The sequence below is a fragment of the Elgaria multicarinata genome, chromosome 7 (assembly GCF_023053635.1).
Source record: "Elgaria multicarinata webbii isolate HBS135686 ecotype San Diego chromosome 7, rElgMul1.1.pri, whole genome shotgun sequence".
NCBI classification, from domain to species: Eukaryota; Metazoa; Chordata; class Lepidosauria; order Squamata; family Anguidae; genus Elgaria; species Elgaria multicarinata.
Window position 1 is genome coordinate 112,427,598 of NC_086177.1, and position 21,052 is coordinate 112,448,649.

Consider the following 21,052-nt stretch of genomic DNA (forward strand, 5'->3'; position numbering starts at 1 on the left):
AAACACCTTAAACAATGGCTTTAACCATGGTGGTTAAGGCAGGAAGCTGGGCCGTGTTCAGAAGACACCTTAAACAATGGCTTTAACCATGGTGGTTAAGGCAGGAAGCTGGGCTGTGTTCAGAAGACACCTTAAACAATGGCTTTAACCGTGGTGGTTAAGCCAGAAAGCTGGGCCGTGTTCAGAAGACACCTTAAACAATGGCTTTAACCATGGTGGTTAAGGCAGGAAGCTGGGCCGTGTTCAGAAGACACCTTAAACAATGGCTTTAACCATGGTGGTTAAGGCAGGAAGCTGGGCTGTGTTCAGAAGACACCTTAAACAATGGCTTTAACCATGGTGGTTAAGGCAGGAAGCTGGGCTGTGTTCAGAAAACACCTTAAACCATGGTTTAAACCACAGTGACTGAGGCAAAAAGCCTTATTCACCGTGGTTAAAGCCATGGTTTAAAGTGTCTTCTGAAGACAGCCTGGCTTTCTGGCTTAACCACTATGGTTAAAGCCATGGTTTAAGGTGTCTTCTGAACGGGGCCAGTATAGAACTACAATTGAATATTGACAAGTAATAAAATGTCTGGAAGGCACCAGCTTCCCTATCTCTGCGGCTCAAGCAAGCATGGCCTGAGGACACAAGCATGCTGAGGCTAAGCAGGACTGGATCTCACCCGGGCCTGGAAGGAAGACCACTGGAGACCCCTACAAATGCTGCCTTGTTCCATTATGAAAGGAAAATGGGATATAAATGTAAGATAACGGCTTTTAATGCTTTATGTGTGTATGTTCTGTGTTTTAGAATTTTAAATTTTGTATACTTGTTTTTATCTTAATTTTGGAATTTCTGTAAACCGCCCAGAGAGCCCTGGCTATGGGAGTGGTATATAAGTGTAATAAAATAAATAAATAAATAAATAAGATAGATGCTGCTGCTGTACAATATCTTGTGCAATTAGTCACGTTGTATTAAACAAACAATGATAAAGGATAAGGCAAATACTAAGAATCGAACTGTGTTTATTCAAGTTCAGAAAGCACAGGAAAGCTACATTCTGAACACTGTCCCAACTGGACACACTGTTTTAGATAAAATGTAATAGGCAAAAAACTGGGTTCGTAGCAAATGTTTATACAGGAAAAAAAGGAAAAGAGATCATCAGGTGTTATTTCCCACTTGTCCCAGTTTCCTCCTGCTGATGACCCATTAAGCAAAACAATGTTAAGGCCCCTTGAATAACTGAAAGCCCCACAAAGGGATTTGGAATGTTTTGGTCCAGGAGAGTTTTGACCTTTATTTGGCACAAGATTATTTCAAGTACCTGCGGGGTTTCTCATCAGGGCCTGCACAAAATTCTGCAGCCTTAAGAAGGCAGTGCTGTCTAACAAAATACTCCCCTAAGTATATCTCTAAGCCTGGTACAATGTTTGGTCTGGTACAACGTTGTGATTAAAAGCAATCAAGCTAAATGCCATTATTAATATACAAACTTTTGCATTTTTTGTTCTTCATTTTGGGGGGGGGGTTTCCTCGATGCAGTCAACCTGCTCTTATTTTATAAGCGTGCAGAAATTTTGCAATCACAGCCTGGGTCCAAAGAGATAGAAGAAGCTGGCCAGGATCCCAACAGCCAAGACCAAGTGGTTAGTTTTGACACTGGAAGCTCCGCTGATATTGCATAAGAAAGATGAGCAGCAGTTCACGGACACAGCTGCAACGCCAATGTTGACCCCCGCTGATGGGCAAACTGGAACACAGCCTTTGCTGATGGACTGCGAGGAATAGCCACCTGGCAGGAAGGGAGGAAGGAAGGAAGGAAGGAAGAGATCAGAAAGTTCTTCTTGAGTCCAGCACGTGAAGTTCTATTAGCATCAGAAGGGGGTGGCTCCCTCCCATGAGCTGGTACAGTGAAGTCCCTAGCTCAAAGCTCTCCTTTCAGCCAAACCTACCATCATCTCCCATCTTGCTGGATATAACAACCCTATAAGGTAGACCAGTGTTAGATTACTGGGACAATAGACAGGAAGCAGTTCCAGGACTTTGCAACAAGTATTAGAATCATAGAATAGTTGAATTGAAAGGGGCCTATAAGGCCATGGAGTCCAACCCCTGCTCAATGCAGGAATCCACCCTAAAGCATCCTTGACAGATGGTTGTCCAGCTGCCTCTTGAAGGCCTCTAAGGGTGGGAAAGCCCACAACCTCTCTAGGTAACTGATTCTATTGTCATACTGCTCTAACAGTCAGGAAGTTTTTCCTGATGTCCAGCCGAAATCTGGCTTCCTGTCACTTGAGCCCGTTATTCCATGTCCTGCACTCTGGGAGGATCGAGAAGAGATGCTGGCCCTCCTCTGTGGGACAACCTTTCAAGTATTTGAAGAGTTCTATCATGTCAGCTGTAGGGTATGCTGTAGGGTGGATTCCTGCATTGAGCAGGGGATTGGACTCGATGGCCTTATAGGCCCCTTCCAACTCTACTATTCTATGATTCTACCATAGAGTAAAATGAACTTACCAAGTGATGCCCCTATATATGTTGTAGCACAGTAGTTGTCGGAGTCTGAACAAATTTGCCACCTCCAGCAGCCCCAGTTGGATTCGGCTCCATCACAAGACCAGCACACCAGGGAGAAAGCTGAAAAACATTTAGAACAGCCCCCAAGTTAGACACATACTGAAATAATCTCCTGGTTCTAGCTCAAGGGTAAGGAATGATTGTGCCACGACACAGGCTCTCAACAACAGTCCTGTCCGCAGACACTCGCTGCTCAAGCAAAGTGCCACAACTTCGGAGCCTGAGGTGAGGGACAAACACCACCTTTCTACAAACTATGTGGAGAAAGAAGGGGTTCAACAGGAATGATTTCAGGAATAAAACAATGCGCTGTGAATTATATGTGCAGATGGTGAATTAATGTCAGAACGGGTGTTATATGTATAGAACTGCAGATGATAAATGCCAAGGAGACGCGTGGGATTTTTGTGGTAGTAAAACAAACTGAATAAAAAATTATATCCATGTTCACAAACTTTGTTTCATAATAAAACTTTTCAGACCCTTGTCAAAACCTCTCATCCAAACCTTTCTCTCTTCTCATGCACACTTTCCTTTCTCTCACACCTTCACTCTTGAACTTGCTTTATTATCAGGGTTGTTTAATAGACACCAACTGACTATCTGCACACTACACTCAAAAGACAACCCGCTTTACCTTGATCCTCTAATTCTCCCCTTGAACCAAAGTACTTTAAAAACACACACACCCCTTTCTATCACCTCCATCATTCCCTTATATATCCTCCTCCTCCCCCCTCCTAAGATATTCAATCTCCACCCGCTCAGGTCAACATTCTAAACACAACAGACGTACAAAGCCTAGACATACATTAGGGAACTGAGTTGTGGGGTGTAAGGCCACAATGATGTAATCTGCAGCCAACCTTGCTTCAAAACGGATCGTCGCAAGATAAATTCCTGCTTAGAACACAACTCCAATTACACCCCCGGTCACCAACAATGGCAGCTACGCCCAATTCGGAACAACATGTTAAACAAACATGTAGACAGGGGTGACTTGGGACATTGTTTACTTGGGACTTCCAAAAGCCTTTTGATAAAGTCCCTGAGCAAAGACTCCTGAACAAACTTAGCAGTCATGGCATAAGAGAGGTCCTCTTATGAATCAGTAACTGGTTAAAGAAGAGAAAGCAGAGAGTAGGAATAAATGGTCAGTTCTCCCGATGGAGGGAAGCAAATCACGCCAAATATTCCATGAATGCCTCCATCTTGGCTTGCCATGGCAGCATACCTTTGTTATTCCACAACGGTATAATTTCTTAGCAAGGCATGGGAGCTCCATGTGCTGTAGCTCTTCAAGAAGTCGGGATGGCAACCTGTAGACTAGCAAAGCTCCTTCTGCTAGCCACGGGCAAATACTGCAGGCATCTCCGGTGGCTTTCGGGATGCCCCAAACTGCCACCTCCTTTGCTGCAGGAATCAAGGAATTCATCTTGACCATGCTTGAAGAATTGGAAGAATAGTTAACACAAGTGCCTACATTTCAAAAATGGAGTTTTTAATACCTTATTTCTTTGATTCTAAGACGCACTTTTTTCCCATATAAACATCTCTAAAAATGGGGTGTGTCTTAGAATCGCAGGTGCGTTTATCTCTTAGATCAAAGCTTTTTTTCTGTTGGTGGTACTGAAATTAGTGTGCGTCTTACAATCGATGGCGTCTTAGAATTGAAGAAATACAGTAGTTTTGCTAATTACTTTTAACATGTGTTTTAATTGCAACTGTACACTGATGCTGATATTCTAGGGGGAAAAAACTCTAAAAAGAACAGCTAAGTTCTTCACATTTATAGTAATCTCACCATTGTACAGTTATAATCCATTACATTTTTTAAAAAAAATCCAACAGTGATAACAGTTAATTTATTTGTTTCTTTAATTAGCATACCTGTTGCTGATTAATGTTATCTTTTGCTCTTGTTCTAACAAAATTAAAGCTTTTTTAAAAAAAACCAGCAACAACATCCTTACTGATTTGACCAAGAAATTGACCAAAGTTTTTTGGGGACAGGTCTATTTTAGGGGGGAAAGATGACCTTGCCAGACGTCAGACAAGAAAGGGATATATTTGCTATCTCTCTGAACTAGCCTGATGTCTTTGAAAAGGGGCATCAAAAAAGGAGAGCAGCAGAGAGGAAGATCCCGTTGGGAGGGAAAATGCCTTCTCATCTACCCAAACCCTTTTGAGATCTGGTGAAGAATGAGTTAAGTTGCCACATTTAAAAGAAGCCACGCTCAAAAAAGAAGAAATAGAGGTGGGGCTGCAGAGCGTGTTCAGAGGAGGGCAACCAGGATGATCAGGGGTCTGGAAACAAAGTCCTATGAAGAGAGACTGAAAGAACTGGGCATGTTTAGCCTAGAGAAGAGAAGATTGAGGGGAGACATAAGAGCACTCTTCAAATACTTAAAAGGTTGTCACACAGAGGAGGGCCAGGATCTCTTCTCGATCCTCCCAGAGTGCAGGACACGGAACAACAGGCTCAAGTTAAAGGAAGCCAGATTCCAGCTGAACATCAGGAAAAACTTCCTGACTGTTAGAGCAGTACGACAATGGAACCAGTGACCTAGGGAGGTGGGCTCTCCCACACTAGAGGCCTTCAAGAGGCAGCTGGACAGCCATCCATCAGGGATGCTTTAGGGTGGTTTCCTGCATTGAGCAGGGGGTTGGACTCGATGGCCTTGTAGGCCCCTTCCAACTCTGCTATTCTATGATTCTATGAGTCTTCTGCACACATACTTAGGCAGGGAATGTTTTCCCCAGCCTCAGCCCATGAGCAACAGGACTGGAAAGGAAGATTTTGCTCTCATTAGGTAGTTTGTGAAGTCATAGTTATAAACAGCACTATCTGGAAGCAAGGCCAAGTTATGTAGTAGAGATAAGGTGGTCAGGAAGTAAAGTCTTATATAAATTACAAGTTTTATTTATATGGTCTTATCTGGCAGTTTGGCTCTGCTCCCAGGTACGCTTTCCTTTGCAGAACTGGCTTAGGAGATACCTCTGGATGCAAAGTTGTGTCGGGGGGGGTGTGCCCCTGTTTGCTCAGCTACAATAAGATGGAATTGCCCAGACATTGGTCATTTTAAGGGGCAATCGCAAGCCCACTTTAGGTATTTTTAACATACACATAATTAATGTGTGCGTCGGGGTGGGTGGCAGAGTGTACCAGCATTCACCATACTGACGTGTGGAGAAGAGACCAAAGATTTTCTGGTAATGAATGCCTGCATGCCGGTGATGTGGTCTGCTAGCACTGCGACCCCCTCACCCGACCCCCTGTGCACGCTCATTATCGGAAGCTGCTGTATACCAGGGGCCTTGCTAGACCTGCCGGGATAAGCCGGCAGGGAGGCGGGGCGACGGCGTGCTAAGTTTAACGCGCGCCGCCCAGCCTCCTAGACGGCCGACCCGCAGGGACGACGGAAGCCCTGCAGCGTCGGCCATGTTTTTTTTTTTTTAAAGGGGCCATGTGGGGCCCGAAGCCGCCGGAGAAGGTAAGGGTTTTTTTTTAATTTAATCCCCCCCATCCGCCCCCCTCGCCGTCTCCTTCGTCGCCCTCCGCCCCCCCACCATCTCCTTTGTCGCCCTCCGCCCCCCCACCATCTCCTTCGTCGCCCTCCGCCCCCCCACCATCTCCTTCGTCGCCCTCTGCCATCACCTCGCTGTCTCCTTCGTCGCCCTCTGCCATCACCTCGCTGTCTCCTTCGTCGCCCTCTGCCATCACCTCGCTGTCTCCTTCGTCGCCCTCTGCCATCTTCCCCCCCCCCGATCACCCACCTCCTGGCACGATGGGCACAGCGCATCGTGCCAGGTCCGTGGCTTTTCGCGGCTCCTCGCGAGTAAGCGAGGAGCCGCGAAAAGCCGCGGAACTCTCCACACTTTCCCCAGCTCCGGCCTGAGGCCGGAGCTGGGGAAAAGGCGCGCCATAAGCGACTTCGCTTATGGCGGGTAAGACCAGGCCTCAGCGCGGCCTGTCTGCGGATTCCCCTGTGCGTCATCTGGACGCACAGCAGGGAAGCCGGGACAGAATGCGCGCTAAGGCCTCGTCTAGGAAGGCCCCAGGTCATAGAAAGTCCGCTTGATTGACAGCAGGTGCCTTTCTTTGCGTGCAGAAGGGATCCAATCCCGCTAGCTCCAGTTTAAGAAGGACCACAGGCAGCAGAGGTGGGGGAAATCTTATTTTGCCTGAAGCACTGGGAGAGCGGATTCATCCAATGTCTGTCCTGACTTTCAGCAACAGTCTAATTCCATTGCTACTCTGTATAAGGCCTGGTGAAGCCTGGTGGCTCTCATGTCAATGGGGTGGTGATTCCACTATGGGTTTCAGTCAGAACTTGGAGAGCTCCTTTAGAGTTCTGACTGAAACCCAGGCCGTAGCTAGACCTAAGGTTTATCCCAGGATTGTCCTGGGGTCAAACATGTTCATCTAAGTGCCACGCAGGGCATCCAGCGCTCAGGCAGGGATGAACCCGGGATGATCCTGGGATAAACCTTAGGTCTAGCTATGGCCCCAGAGTGGATTTACCACCCCACTGACATCAGACCTACCAGCCTTCCACTGCCAGCTTCCTCTGTAGCTATGGTTGGACATGCCTTCAACAGAGAACTGGGTGGTTTCTAGAGGGTTAGAGAAGGACCCAGACAAAGTTACGGCCTGATTTTGTGTACATTCCCAAAGCAGTAAGCAACCTCGATCTACATTTGAAATTCCAGAAGTTACCAGCCAGAGAATTCAGAAGTAACGGTGCAAGTCTCTTCCGCAATTTCAAATGGGGAATTCCATGTAGCTACCGTATTCCTTCGATTGTAAGACGCCATCGATTGTAAGACGCACACTAATTTCAGTACCACCAACAGAAATAAAAACCCTAAGACACACCCGCGATTCTAAGACGCACCCCGTTTTTAGAGATGTTTATATGGGGGGGGGGAAGTGTGTCTTAGAATCAAAGAAATAGGGTAGTTCCTTTGTGTCTGAAGGGGTTCTGAACACAGAGAAGTATAAATGAGTTTGTAGACTTTCCCACACAAAATTAAGTTGAACAAAAGGAAAAGAGAGCTCTGGCTATTGGGCGGTATAGAAATGTAATAAATAAATAAATAAATAAAATAAAAGGGGTTGTTTGTTTGTTTTGTGGATAATATGTAATACAGGGTTTCCCCACCCACCCCTGTAGAGTCTCTAAGTTGTATGTATAGGTAATGTGGTGCAATAGTTAGAGCAGCCAATGGCCATGCTGCCTAGAGATGATGGGAGTTCTAGTCCAAAACATCTGGAGGGCACCAGGATGGGTTAGACGGTCAGAATACAACTGAGGGAAACCCAGATTTATATCCCCATTTTTCCATGAACTTCACTGGATTATCCTGGGCCACTCACAAACTCTCAGCCTAACCTTGGGAAGAACGGAGGGGTATAAATGCAACAAATACATAAATTTCCAAGTGTAATAAACAAGATAGTCAACTTGAAATCCCCCCCTCAAAGAGGAAGTTCCCTGGAATTTCCAATGTTAGTTGAGCTCGCTGACTGCTTTTGGACCGTGCACAAAATCAGGCCTTCCTCTGGGTCCTTCTCTTGATCTCACCCTGCAGAAACCATCCCACACCCAGTTCTCTGTTGAAGGCCTGTCCAAACATAGTCACATAGAAAGCACTAGAATTCATTTTCAGGGTCATTCAGCCCTTTGACCCAGAAGTAGGGTGCCTTAATTCAGAAGGTCAGACTGCGCTGCAATTTGAGCAACGGCCGATAGATAACGGGTGAGTTGGTGCCTGTTCTGCTTGTATCTATCATGACTACACCATGAGAGAGAGGGGTGGGGAGAGGTGCAGGCCAGATAATTTAAGCCTCCTATCTGCCTTTTTCCTCCTGTGGTTCTAATCACGCAGAGTTTTATTTCTCCTGGGCTGCCTTCACTAAAACAGCTCTTTATCCTCTGTAACTTTAGGGAGGTATGCATGACTAACACCCACCCCCTGCCCACCCTGACCGTAGGTGTGAAAGGGCTATGGGGCTGCACAGACTATCTCCCCCTCTACAAATTCAGCTGACATGAGAAAGGAGTCATGTTACACATTTATGGATCTCCTCCGTGCAGGGCAGGAGACGACGACCCTGGTCCAATCGCGGTCCCCTCTAAGCGCACGCAGCAACTTCACGTATGCACTTTCCACACTGGGAGCCACGACGCCTGCTCCTGTGTTCATTCAAATCCGGTGGGGAAGGGTTTGTCTCAACTAGCTCCCTTCTTTAACCGAGTTAACTTCCTATACAGGGAATGGCGATAAGGCCGTTATGTGTGGGGTTAACATCAGGGCAATCAGACCAGGGATAACATTAAAAAAATTAAAATGGTTTTTACTAAAAACTTTTGAAAAGCAGCAATTGTAGTTATTGTAATGATATTTTGCGAGGGCAGAGAACAGTTTTATAACAGTTTTACCCAAACAAGAAATTTGGATTTAATAATAATAATAATAATAATAATAATAATAATAATTTATTTCTTACCCGCCTCTCCGATTGGATCAAGGCGGGGAACAACAGCAAGCATAAAATACATAAAATACCGATTAAAAACATAATATATATTGTTTAAAACATCCTAAAAGCACACTAAAAGTATCCTAAAATTCTACTGGATAGGCTTGCCGGAAGAGATCAGTCTTGATAGCTTTCTTGAACGCTAAAAGACCGTCAAGCTGACGACTCTCCTCCGGCAGGCTATTCCAGTCTGGGAGCAGCAGACGAGAAGGTCCTCTGGGTAATGGTTGTCAGCCTAGTCTTTGCTGACTGAAGTAAATTCTTCCCAGAGGACCTGAGTGTGCGGGGCGGATTGTACGGGAGAAGGCGATACAAGCCTGGACCCAAATGATGTAGGGCTTGAAAGGTGATAACCAACACTTTATACTTCACCTGGAAACTAATCGGCAGCCAATGAAGAGATTTTAAAACTGGTGTAATGTGGTCCCTCCTAGGTGTACCGGTGACCAACCTGGCTGCCATGTTTTGAACTAGTTGAAGTTTCCGGACTGGGCACAAAGGTAGCCCTATGTAGAGCGCATTGCAGAAGTCGAGCCTCGAAGTTACCAGCGCGTGCACGATCGTCTTTAGGTCTTCCGACTCTAGGAAGGGGCGCAGCTGGCATATCAGCCGAAGCTGATAGTAGGCACTACCTGGCCGTCACAATTATCTGGGCTGTCATCTGGAGCGACGGATCCAGAAGCACCCCCAGCTGCGAACGCAGTCTTTTAGGGGGAGTTACAGGGCCTCGAAAGATTTGAGGTCAATAAGGAAAAACGCATTCATTTAACCTCGTCTAGACCATTTCCCTATTTTCGCCAAGAGGGAGCAATAGAATCATAGAATAGCAGAGTTGGAAGGGACCTACAAGGCCATCAAGTCCAACCCCCTGCTCAACTTCTTTCAGCTCATCCTAGTCTGCTGGCAGGGAAGCTTTCACCTCGGCTTCTTTGATCCCTGGAGTCAGGATCCTTTGTGACACGGGAGTCTTCCAACTGCTAGTTCTTTCTACTTTCTGCCTGTTTACACATTTCACTTACGTGCATACATTATCCCACGTCACCCTTCAAACCTCTTAGCAAATCAAAAAATGCAGTGCAGTTCTTCAAAGTTTCTATTTCCCCAAATACATTAGGTTTCGTTTCTCGGCTTTCAGTATCCAGGCCTGATTTTTTTAAAAAAAGAACTCCTGGCAAGAATAGCTGTGAAACAGAAATCAACCCTGTTTATAAGAAAAACCTAACCCAAAACTGGTTCAATTCCACATCTATTTATGTTGGCATGAAGTCCTTCCACAGTTAAAAGAGGAAAGGCTTGAGACCACGCATCCAAATTTAAGCCAAACCAGATGGAGGTGTCAGGAGCAAATACGAAGTCTTTGCATTTTAATGTACACCATATTTGAATTGTTATAATGTATAATTTGAATTATGCACATTTGATTTGCAGGCTTGTGCTAAGCCTCCAGAGTTGAAAGAGAAAAGGCCGGATGTCAACATTCAGAGGCCCCGTACCATAAAAATAAAGAGAAAAAAAACCTGTATTACATTATAATAGAAAGGGTACCACTCAACGTCAGAGGGTGCTTGAAGTTAAACAGTGTTAGATAGCCTTCTCTGAAGATGTGTATAAAAGCACTAAGTAAGATGATTTGAACTTCTTTTACACGGGCTCTAGTTTGCGCATATTGCCTCCAGTACCAAATGCTGTGTTGCCATGCTTTCTCTCTCTATAAAGCAACTCTTCTGTAAGTCACACCAGACTAAACATCATACATCTTCGTTATCATAAAGCTTAGTTATCTCCAACATATTTAGAGCCCTCTTATAATACGAGGCACAAAGCCATGGCTTACTTGGGTTGTTCCTAAATCCTAAAAAGGGGGTACCTCTCCCCACAACCATGGCTAAGTATAACGCAATCTAGAAGTGTAGGAACAGTTAACTTTGGCTGTCCGCTGGCGTGTTCAAGCCACGCAAGTGAGCTCTGCACCCTTGGAATTTACCATGGCTCAGAGAAGTAGGGTCAGTATACTATTAATGATTTCTAAGCTCCCCCTCCAAATCTAACAGCACTGGCCTCATGATTTTGAGCTTTTGGAATTATTCCTTGCTTCCACTCAAAGAGGCATGTGAACTGATTCTGACATGAAAATGTTTGCTTAAGACTCTTGAAGATAATATCAACACCAGAAGTAGGCACACCCACATATGTTGAATTACAACTCCCATCAGCCCCAGCAGCATGGCAATGATTATGTGAGTTGCAGTCCAACACATCTGGATGCCTTTGTCATGCCATACAACCCACCTAACAGCTTCTTTACATTAAAAAAACAACAACAACACTACCTTACCATGGGTTTCTGCATCCACTTTCTTTCTGGGATTAATGATTGGTGCCATTACAAAGGCTAACCATGTGGTTTTAAATTGCATACTTCCTCTCTCTGGGTGCTCCATCTGCTCCATTCACTTTAATGGGACAGCACCATCTAGTGGTGTAATTATAGCACAATGCAGAGTTTACAAACTGGGAGATTGCGAGATTTCCCAGATATTCCCACATTATCTCTGGATTTTTTAAAACCTATGTTTTTCGGGGGATAGCACAGGAGGTGACCTGGATGCTGACGACGTCCTATAATGGACCTCCAAACCTCTGAGTGGCCAATCATGAACATGCTATAAATCACTCGTTTATAGAAGCGGTAAGACTGCACCACTTTTCAAGAGAGTTTGAAGCCTTCTACCTGCACACAGAAAGCTATCATGTCAGTTAACTTCCTAATTACAACCTTTTCCCTTGCCATTCTAACTTTTCACAGGCAGGCAGACTTGACGCCAAGGAGCACTGCATTAAACAAATCCCCTCCCACCTTCATTCAAAGAAAGCCAAGAATAGTCCCAGGAGCTGTGCCAGGTTCCATTGGGGAGATGTTAATCTGGTACTTTCAAAAAAATGAAAAGAAAGACACTTCACAACCCTAACACCCTTCCTGCTATGTTATCTGCATCACAAGCAGTGAAAAATCAATTTATTTTAAGGTATTTATATCCCACCTGCCTTTCAATTCAGGGCAGAATTAGCTTCCACAAAACAAAACCAGAGAACTTTGGCTATGGGGCGGTATATAAATTAAATAAATAAATAAAACATCATACATACAAGCAAAAAATAAAATAAAAAAGCAACAGAACCGAAAATCATTATAAAACCAAGGCAACATACTAGAACATTATTATTATTATTATTATTATTATTATTATTATTATTATTAATTTATTTATTTATTTATTTATATAGCACCATCAATGTACATGGTGCTGTACGGAGTAAAACAGTAAATAGCAAGACTCTGCCGCATAGGCTTACATTCTAATAAAATCATAATGAAACAATAAGGAGGGGAAAAGAATGCAAACAGGCACAGGGTAGGGTAAGCAGGCACAGGGTAGGGTAAAACTAACAGTATAAAGTCTGCACAACATCAAGTTTTAAAAGCTTTAGGAAAAAGAAAAGTTTTTAGTTGAGCTTTAAAAGCTACGATTGAACTTGTAGTTCTCAAATGTTCTGGAAGAGCGTTCCAGGCGTTCCATAAATCACTACCACCATTGTTAAACTAAAAAAACTTGGATAAAAAGAATTGGTTTTTTTTAAATTTTGCACCTAGAACTAAGCACAGCTTAGAGGTGAACTTCTCTGCAAAGGAACGGTATTTTTTCAATGCAGCACCAACACAGAAGGCTCTGTGTGCAGTTCCCACCTGACTCATTTCTGAAAGATGAACCACCCAAAAGAGGGACCCTACGGACAATCACGACACTGCAACAGGTACAGTCGTTCCTTTAGGTAGGCCCAAAGCAACTTTAAAAAGCCCATCAGTGGTCTACTCCAGCCTTCTCCAACCTGGCGCGCTCCAGATGTCTTGGGACTAACCAGCATGGCCACTGAACACATCTGGATTGCAACAGGATGGAGAATGCTGTTCTAATAACTACTTTTCACTGCCATGCTTTAAAACGGAATACATTTAAAAGGAATACATTAAAAAAAAAGAAGTGTTTTATTGCTTGTTGGAGAAGCTTCCTCCCGCTTGGCCTGTGGTGCAGAAGAACTCTCTGGGGCTTTATTAAACAACAATATAATGTCTACAGAAATGAATTAATAGAAAGTAAAACACCTAATTAAAAAAGGGAGGGTTTTGGTGAAGACAAAGGAAGAAAGGAAAGCGAGCAGGCTTTCATAATCGCTGTGGGCCTTTCAGTGTTGTAAACCACAAATGTTGTCATGTGCACAATTTGTAGGTGTGTACATTATTGTTTTATACAATTTGATTTTATCTGTACACCGCCCTGAGACCCCAACGATATAGGGCGGGATACAAATGTTTTAATAGATAAAAAATAATAAAAATAATAAACCATCTCGGAGGCCCTTTTGAGAGCCAAAACGCAGGGTTGGACTGAACCAAAGGTGAGCCTTAAAACGCTTCCCCCATTCCTCCCCTAATCTATGCCAACGCAGCACGGAAAAAAGACTCCGGAGCAGACAAAGTTGAAGCTGAAAGCAAGTTGAAGCTAGTCTGAAAACCTCTCACCATCTTTCCCCACTGTTCTGCACAGCAACAGGCCTTTTCAGACGACCGTTCAGGCTCTGTGGTTAGGGAAACTCTGGTTCTCTGGGGTTAGCACTAACTACAAGCCATGCTGTCGCACACAACGCTTTAAGCCGTGGCTAGAGCCACTAACCCTGATGCAGACAGTCCGACTGTGGTTAGTGAGTGAGCAGGGTTAAGCAAAACACATCGCCCAAGATGCCTTCAACCCTGCTGTTTAACCAAAAGCCTTAACCAGCAGGGTTGGAGGTGTCTTCTGAAAAGGCCCAACAACCATCAGCCAGAGAGCAATGGTCAAAGTTGTCATCCAAAAGCGTTGAAGAGCATCAGCCTGAGGTTGACCCGAGGCAAGGGAAGGTGGCTGGTTGTGCCTTTAACCACTGAGACAGAAGTTGCAGCATATGCAGCTTCACCGCAAGAAGCTGATAAAACAAAACAACTTCCCTGCTAGACCACTCCAGGTTCACGTACGCTTCCTACGAAGTTGTGGCTTTTTTCAGGGAGGGCCTGATAAACAACAAGACTTTGGGAACTATCCAGAGAGTTTCGGCTATGGGCCGGTATAGCAAATGTAATAAATAAATATACAAATGTAACAAATAAATAAATAAAGACTGTCATCTGCCATTTTAGGACTGGTTTCATTTCTGCTGTTTTTGGAACAATGCCCTTTTCTTCAATGCCATTTTTTTTTATGAAGAACGAGTAATAACACAGGAAGCTAGAGGTTCCTGTATTGCAAACTTTCTCTCTCCTCGCTACGCCTGTGCAATGGATTATGTCAATTCAAGCTACCACATGCTTGAAGCATCACAAAATCCAGAGTTTCCTGCCAACATCAGAACAAATCCTAACAGAGTCCCAGTGCCCATGCAGATAAATGAGGGGGTGTAGACTCCTTTCGCACTGCATCGTCCATTATCTGGGATTGTTAACAGGCCTCCTTTCTCTACCTGCTCTCAAGGCCTTCAGTTTTTTGCAAACTGCCCAGAGAGCTTCAGCTATGGGGCGGTATATAAATGTAATAAATAAATCAATTCAACAGCAGCCCCAGAAAAAAATTAAGGGACTTTCTGTAACTGAAGGAACTGCAATGGCTTCCCGTTTGTTATCAGGCCCGATTTAAGGTTTTGTTACTAGTTTAGAATACCCAGAACTTGGGGACTAGTTCCCTAAGAGATCGCCTTCTCCCTTGTAGATCCCCAGCTTTTTTGGACCCATGGACATGTTGGGGGATTTGAGAAACTTCTGCAGGCACTGCCACAAAATGGCTGCCATGGAGGATGTGGCTAGTCACATAATGGTTGCCATGGGGGCCTGGTTAGTCAAATGTGAGGTAAAGAGGTGGTGCTGGGGAGAGAAATAGTGAGGCTAGAGGGGGGAGAGAGACAGAGAAAGAGAGAGAGAAAGAGAGATGTCTGTGTGAGCAAGTTCAGGAACAGAGAAGGAGAATCTGGTGCCCTAATATTTTTTTAGATTTTAATTAAGAATTAATTAAGAATTATTTTTGAAGGGGTCTACAATTTTTTTAAAAGCTTTGTAGACCCCATTGGACATCCCTGCAGGCTTGTTGGGGACACGTCCTATAGACCCACTCGATCCCGAGATAGACATATGCTGACATCAGGAAAAACTTCCTGACTGTTAGAGCAGTGCGACGGTGGAATCAGTTCCCTAGGGAGGTTGTGGGCTCTCCCACCCTAGAGGCCTTCAAGAGGCAGCTGGACAACCATCTGTCAGGGATGCTTTAGGGTGGATTCCTGCATTGAGCAGGGGGTTGGACTCAATGGCCTTATAGGCCCCTTCCAACTCTGCTATTCTATGATTCTATGATTCTATGACAACTCTCTTTTTTAGGCACGTGTTGAAGATACATCTCTTTACGCAAGCCTTCCTGTTGTGGTCTGGCCTACCACTGTATGGCTATGTAGATAACTTATATTCAATGTATTAGTTCTAGATGTTCACGATTTGGATACTCCGCTTTGAAACCTGTAGATGTAACTAGTTTATCAATCCTCAGAAACAAATGAGATAAATACATTTAACAGTTGAAGCAATCTTTTCAGAACGTAATCTGCTGTGCCACTATGGATGTGTACATGAGACTGCCATTAATGAGAGAGCCAGTGTGGTGTAGTGGCTAAAGCATTGGACTGGGAGTTGGGAGATCTGGGTTCTAGTCCCCGCTCAGCCATGGAAGGCCACTGAATGACTTTGGGCCATTCACAGACTCTCAGCCCAACCTACCTCACAGGGTTGTTGTTGTAAGGATAAAATGGAGAGGAGGAGGAGGAGGATTATGTACGCTGCCTTGGGTTCCTTGGAGGAAAAAAGGCAGGATATAAATGCAATAATGCAATAAATAAATGGTGGAGAAACAGAGCCAGGTTTTCTTTTTAAAGTGGTATTTCTTAAGTATCCTAATCAGTTCCCCAGTTTCATTTAAAAAAATAGCATGTGGATGTGCCCTGGCATGGGCTCCACAATTCAAGAAGGATGCAGACAAGCTGGAGCGTGTTCAGAGGAGGGCAACCAGGATGATCAGGGGTCTGGAAACAAAGCCCTATGAAGAGAGACTGAAAGAACTGGGCATGTTTAGCCTGGAGAAGAGAAGATTGAGGGGAGACATGAGAGCACTCTTCAAATAGTTGAAAGGTTGACACACGGAGGAGGGCCAGGATCTCTTCTCGATCCTCCCAGAGTGCAGGACACGGAATAACGAGCTCAAGTTAAAGGAAGCCATATTCCAGCTGGACATCAGGAAAAACTTCCTGACTGTTAGAGCAGTATGACAATGGAATCAGTTCCCTAGGGAGGTTGTGGGCTTTCACACTAGAGGCCTCCAAGAGGCAGCTGGACAACCATCTGTCAGGGATGCTTTAGGGTGGATTCCTGCATTGAGCAGGGGTTGGACTCGATGGCCTTGTAGGCCCCTTCCAGCTCTGCTATTCTATGAGTCTATGAGATAATTTTTAACTTGCGCCAGGATTCTGCTCTGCCGCTATCTTCAACACCAGTCTCTTCCACCAGAACTTGCAAGTGCCTGATAACAGGGATGCCCCTGAACATTTGCAGAGTGCCTTCCTGATCACCACCCAATCAACACAAGGAGACCCCATTTTCATCTGGCGTTAAGAGATAAGGGCTACCTGGCCATTCAGGGTGGGAATCCTAATGGGATTTCTTTTCTTTTTCTTTTAAAAGTGTACATGAGGCTGTACCTTAGAAATGAAGCACTGTCCATCACAATACTCTGGACAGCCATACAAGCATGGATTATTATTTCTCCGCTGTGGCACCCCGGTTGTGGAATGAGCTCCCCAGAGAGGTCCGCCTGGCGCGTACACTGTACTCCTTTCGTCGCCAGCTGAAGACCTTTGTATTCTCTCAGTATTTTAACACTTAATTTTAACTTGAATTTAAATCTTACTGTTTTAACTCTGTATTTTAACCTTATATCAATTTTGCTGCGTGGTTTTATCCTGGTTGTGCTTTTTTATATTGTATTTTGTATTTGTGCTTTTAACCTGTTGGTTGTTTTATTATGGTTTTAATTTTTGTGAACCGCCCAGAGAGCTTCGGCTATTGGGTGGTATAAAAATGTAATAAATAAATAAATAAATAAATATTATTATTATTATTATTATTATTATTATTATTATTATTATTATTAAACTTTTCTTGCAGACTAGAGAAAAGAAAGGCAGGCTCAAGGCATCGTGTATCACTCACTGGTCCCCTTAAAACTAAAACAGAGGGAAAGCCAGAGAGAAGCAGCCAAGAGAAAAGCAAGAAAAAGGAGACCCTCCTTCAGGGTGGGGGGGGGGGGGGTGAAGGAGACCCTTCTAAGATCCTCCTTTTTTGGGGGGTCAAGATGACAGAGAGACCCTTCTAAGACCCTCCTTTTGGGGGAGGGAGTTCAAGAAGGAGATTCTTCTAAGACCCCCAGAGAAGAAGACTCTTCTAAGATCCTCTTATGGGGGGGGGGGACCCTCAAGACGAAGAAGTCTCTTCTAGAGCTCTCCCTTGGGGGGGTCAAGAAAAAGACCCATCTAAGACCCTCCCTTCAGCGGGGGTGGGAGAGGGGAGTCAAGAAGGAGATCTTTCTAAGACCCCCAGAGAAGAAGACTCTTCTAAGATCCTCTTATGGGGGGGGGGGGGACACTCAAGACGAAGAAGTCTCTTCTAGAGCTCTCCCTTGGGGTGGGGGGTCAAGAAAGAGACCCTTCTAAGACACACACACCCTTCGGCAGGGAGGGGAGTCAAGAAGAAGGAGATCTTTCTAAGACCCCCAGAGAAGAAGACTCTTCTAAGATCCTCTTATGGGGGGGGGGGAACCATCAAGACGAAGAAGTCTAGAGCTCTCCCTTGGGGGGGTCAAGAAAGAGACCCTTCTGAGCCCCCCCTTCGGCGGGGGTGGGGACTCATCCTCCTTTGGGAGGGGGTCAGGAAGAGAAAGGCTCTTCTAAGACCGACCCTCTGGGGGGTGGGGGGGTTTCCAGAAGAAGGGAGACCCAGCCCAGGCGTTGGGGGTGTGGGGAAGAGGGGGAGGCCTCACCTTCTTCCACGCAGAGGCAGGCAGCCAGCAGGATCGCCAAGGATGCCTTCATGTTGCCGGGGGTGGGGTGGGGGGGGTCGCGTTCGCCTCTCTCCTCCTCGGGGGTCCCGCTGCGGTCTGGGCTGAAGCGGGTGAAGCGAAGCCTCCGGCCGCTGCTGTTGCAATGTGGGGCGAAGCGGCTGGCCGGAGAAGCGGAGTGGGGATGGGTGGACGGGCTGGGCCCACGTGCTGCTCTCCTCAAATCCCAGGCAGCCACAGAAGGAAGCCACGGAGGAGGACCTCTCCCCCCACCCACACACCCCCCGCACCCCCCCTCCCCGACCCACGCCCTCGGCGTTTCCCTTTCGTTTCCTCCGGAGCCGCGCAGCTTCGCCAGAGAAACGCAACCTTGTGCTGAATTCCCCCGCGGACTTCCAGGGGGAACAATGTTGCCACCCTGCCAGAGCGCTCCAGAAGACCAGCTTCTCTCCCGACCTGGGCCCGACTACAAATCCCATCCTCGCCCAGGTTAGGGAGAGGGCACTATACCTGGCCCGCAGGCCGCAGCAAGCCCTTTTTTTTGAAGAGAAACGGGCGCGTTTATTTAACACCGACTTTTGTAACGGTACTGCAAAATTGTGCACGTTCAAAAATAGAATCATAGAATAGCAGAGTTGGAAGGGGCCTACAAGGCCATCGAGTCCAACCCCTTGCTATGCAACTAAAACTATTATTATCTTCATCATCATCATCATCATTTATTACATTTATATGCCGTCCCATTGCCGAAGCTCTCTGGTCGGTTTACAAAGGTTAAAACACTTCGAAGTAAACGATGCTGCTACCCTGCCAGAGCGCTCCATATGACCAGCTTTTCTCCCAACCTGGGTCGGACTACAAATCCCATCATCGCCCAGGTTAGGGAGAGGGCAGCTTATCTGGTCCCGCAGCAAGCCCTTTTTAAAGAGAAATGGGTGCGTTTATTTAACACCGACTTTTGTAACAGTACTGCAAAATGGTGCACGTTCAAAAATACTTGCTAAGCAACTAAAACTATTATTATTATTATTATTATCATCATCATCATTTATTACATTTATATGCCATCCCATTGCCGAAGCTCTCTGGTTGGTTTACAAAGGTTAAAACACTTCGAAGTAAATGTTGCTACCCTGCCAGAGCGCTCCCTAAGACTGGCTTTTCTCACAACCTGGATCGGACTACAAATCCCATCATCGCCCAGGTTGGGAGAGGGCAGCTTATCTGGCCCACAGTAGGCCCTTTTTTTAAGAGAAAGGGGTGAACTGTTTTTATTTAGCACTGACCTTTGCAGCAGTACTGCAAATTTATGCACATTCACAAATACTTGCTAAGCAACTAAAACTATTATTTTTATTATCATTATTTATTACATTTATATACTGTCCTGTTGCCAAAGCTCTCTGATCGGTTTACAAAGATTAAAACACTGAACCTTAAAAACCAACATACAAAATTTTAAAGCATAAAAACAGTTTATATGCAATATCCATTTAAAACAACTATTCTCAGTCAGTATATTCTCAACATATGTTGTTAAATGCCTGGAAGAAGAGAAAATTTATTTATTTATTTATTTATTTATTTATTTATTACATTTTTATACTGCCCAATAGCTGAAGCTGTCTGGGCGGTTCACAAAAATTAAAAAGTCAAAGTCTTGACCCGGCACCGAAAAGATAACAATGTAGGTGCCTAGCAAGCCTCGTCGGGGAGATCGTTCCACAATTGAGGGGCCACCACAGAAAAGGCACTCTCCCTTGTTGCCATCCTCTGAGCTTCCCTCGGAGTAGGCACCCGGAGGAAGACCTTAAATGTTGAGCATAGTGTATGGGTAGGTTCATGTCGGGAGAGGCGTTCCGTCAGGTATTGTGGTCCCGAGACATGTATTAATTTATATCCCACCTTTCCCCCCAGTACTGGAACTCAAGGCAGCTTTACAAATTAATAATTAATATATATAAGGTGCCAGAACGCACACAACTACTCGAACCACTAGTGGAGAAGGATGATTAACAAGAAACCCATTTATTATTATACAAAAATTACAAAAAAAGCTGATGTTTCCCATAGTTGTTAGACAATAGTGGTATTGGGTACTATAATACAATAAACCAATAATTAGAATGCTATTCCTACTATGAGACAATACAAGTCTATAATATAGCCCAACAAAGACACACTAACATACTTTAGTCTATTAAACACATTTGGCAATACGTCAGTACATAAACATATGTTTACGGATATATTATAAATAAGGTTTGTTCTTCTTATATTTTATTCTTTCCAGCGTTGTAAGTTGTTGACAGGATTTTGCAATAAACTTCCCGTTTTCGCTGCTCAAGCTTCCTCGGAACAAACGCCATATCAAGTTAAACTGTCAATTATAGGATATTCATCCTCAAAAAACTTTCTTGCGGGGGAGAAAACCCCTCCAATTGAAGGCGGCCAGTCTGTTTATGGTCTGAAGAAAAACACGGAAAGCAGTTTTTTTTAAAATAAACATGCTACAATATAAAAACATTTTAAATACAAATATATATATTAAAAAATCCAATATATAAACAACACATAAACAATTGTTACGGCTTTTGACACCAGTTAACAAAAAAGGGTTATGAAAAATCAAGAATAATGCAATAGGAAGAATATCAAGAATAACCTACAATGGGATTATACTTACGGTTAGATTGGAAGGGGGCATTTAGGCCAGAGGATCCAACCCCTTCCAGTGCAGGTTTCCTGTTTAAAGTATCCCTGC

The 21,052-nt window shown here is 44.7% G+C and overlaps 1 protein-coding gene across 1 annotated transcript; it reads right to left on the reverse strand.

Moving 5' to 3' along the window:
• Nucleotides 1-993: 993 nt before the first annotated feature.
• On the reverse strand, nt 994-18,551 carry LOC134401887 (lymphocyte antigen 6E-like). Its single transcript, XM_063131216.1, has 3 exons — nt 18,271-18,551; nt 2,506-2,625; nt 994-1,780 (listed from the first exon to the last, which is right to left on the reverse strand). Exons 1-3 carry the CDS (start codon nt 18,320-18,322, stop codon nt 1,572-1,574), a joined length of 381 nt encoding a protein of 126 aa, XP_062987286.1. The 5' UTR covers nt 18,323-18,551; the 3' UTR covers nt 994-1,571.
• Nucleotides 18,552-21,052: the final 2,501 nt, after the last annotated feature.

Bases quoted from the DNA above. Each gene is read 5' to 3' on its own strand.
- LOC134401887 (XM_063131216.1), bottom strand. From the start codon at position 18,322: ATGAAGGCATCCTTGGCGATCCTGCTGGCTGCCTGCCTCTGCGTGGAA. The intron at 2,626-18,270 runs GTGAGGCCTCCC...AATGTTTTTCAG, and splicing joins CTGCCTCTGCGTGGAAGAAG to CTTTCTCCCTGGTGTGCTGG. The intron at 1,781-2,505 runs GTAAGTTCATTT...CCTTCCTGCCAG, and splicing joins ATATATAGGGGCATCACTTG to GTGGCTATTCCTCGCAGTCC.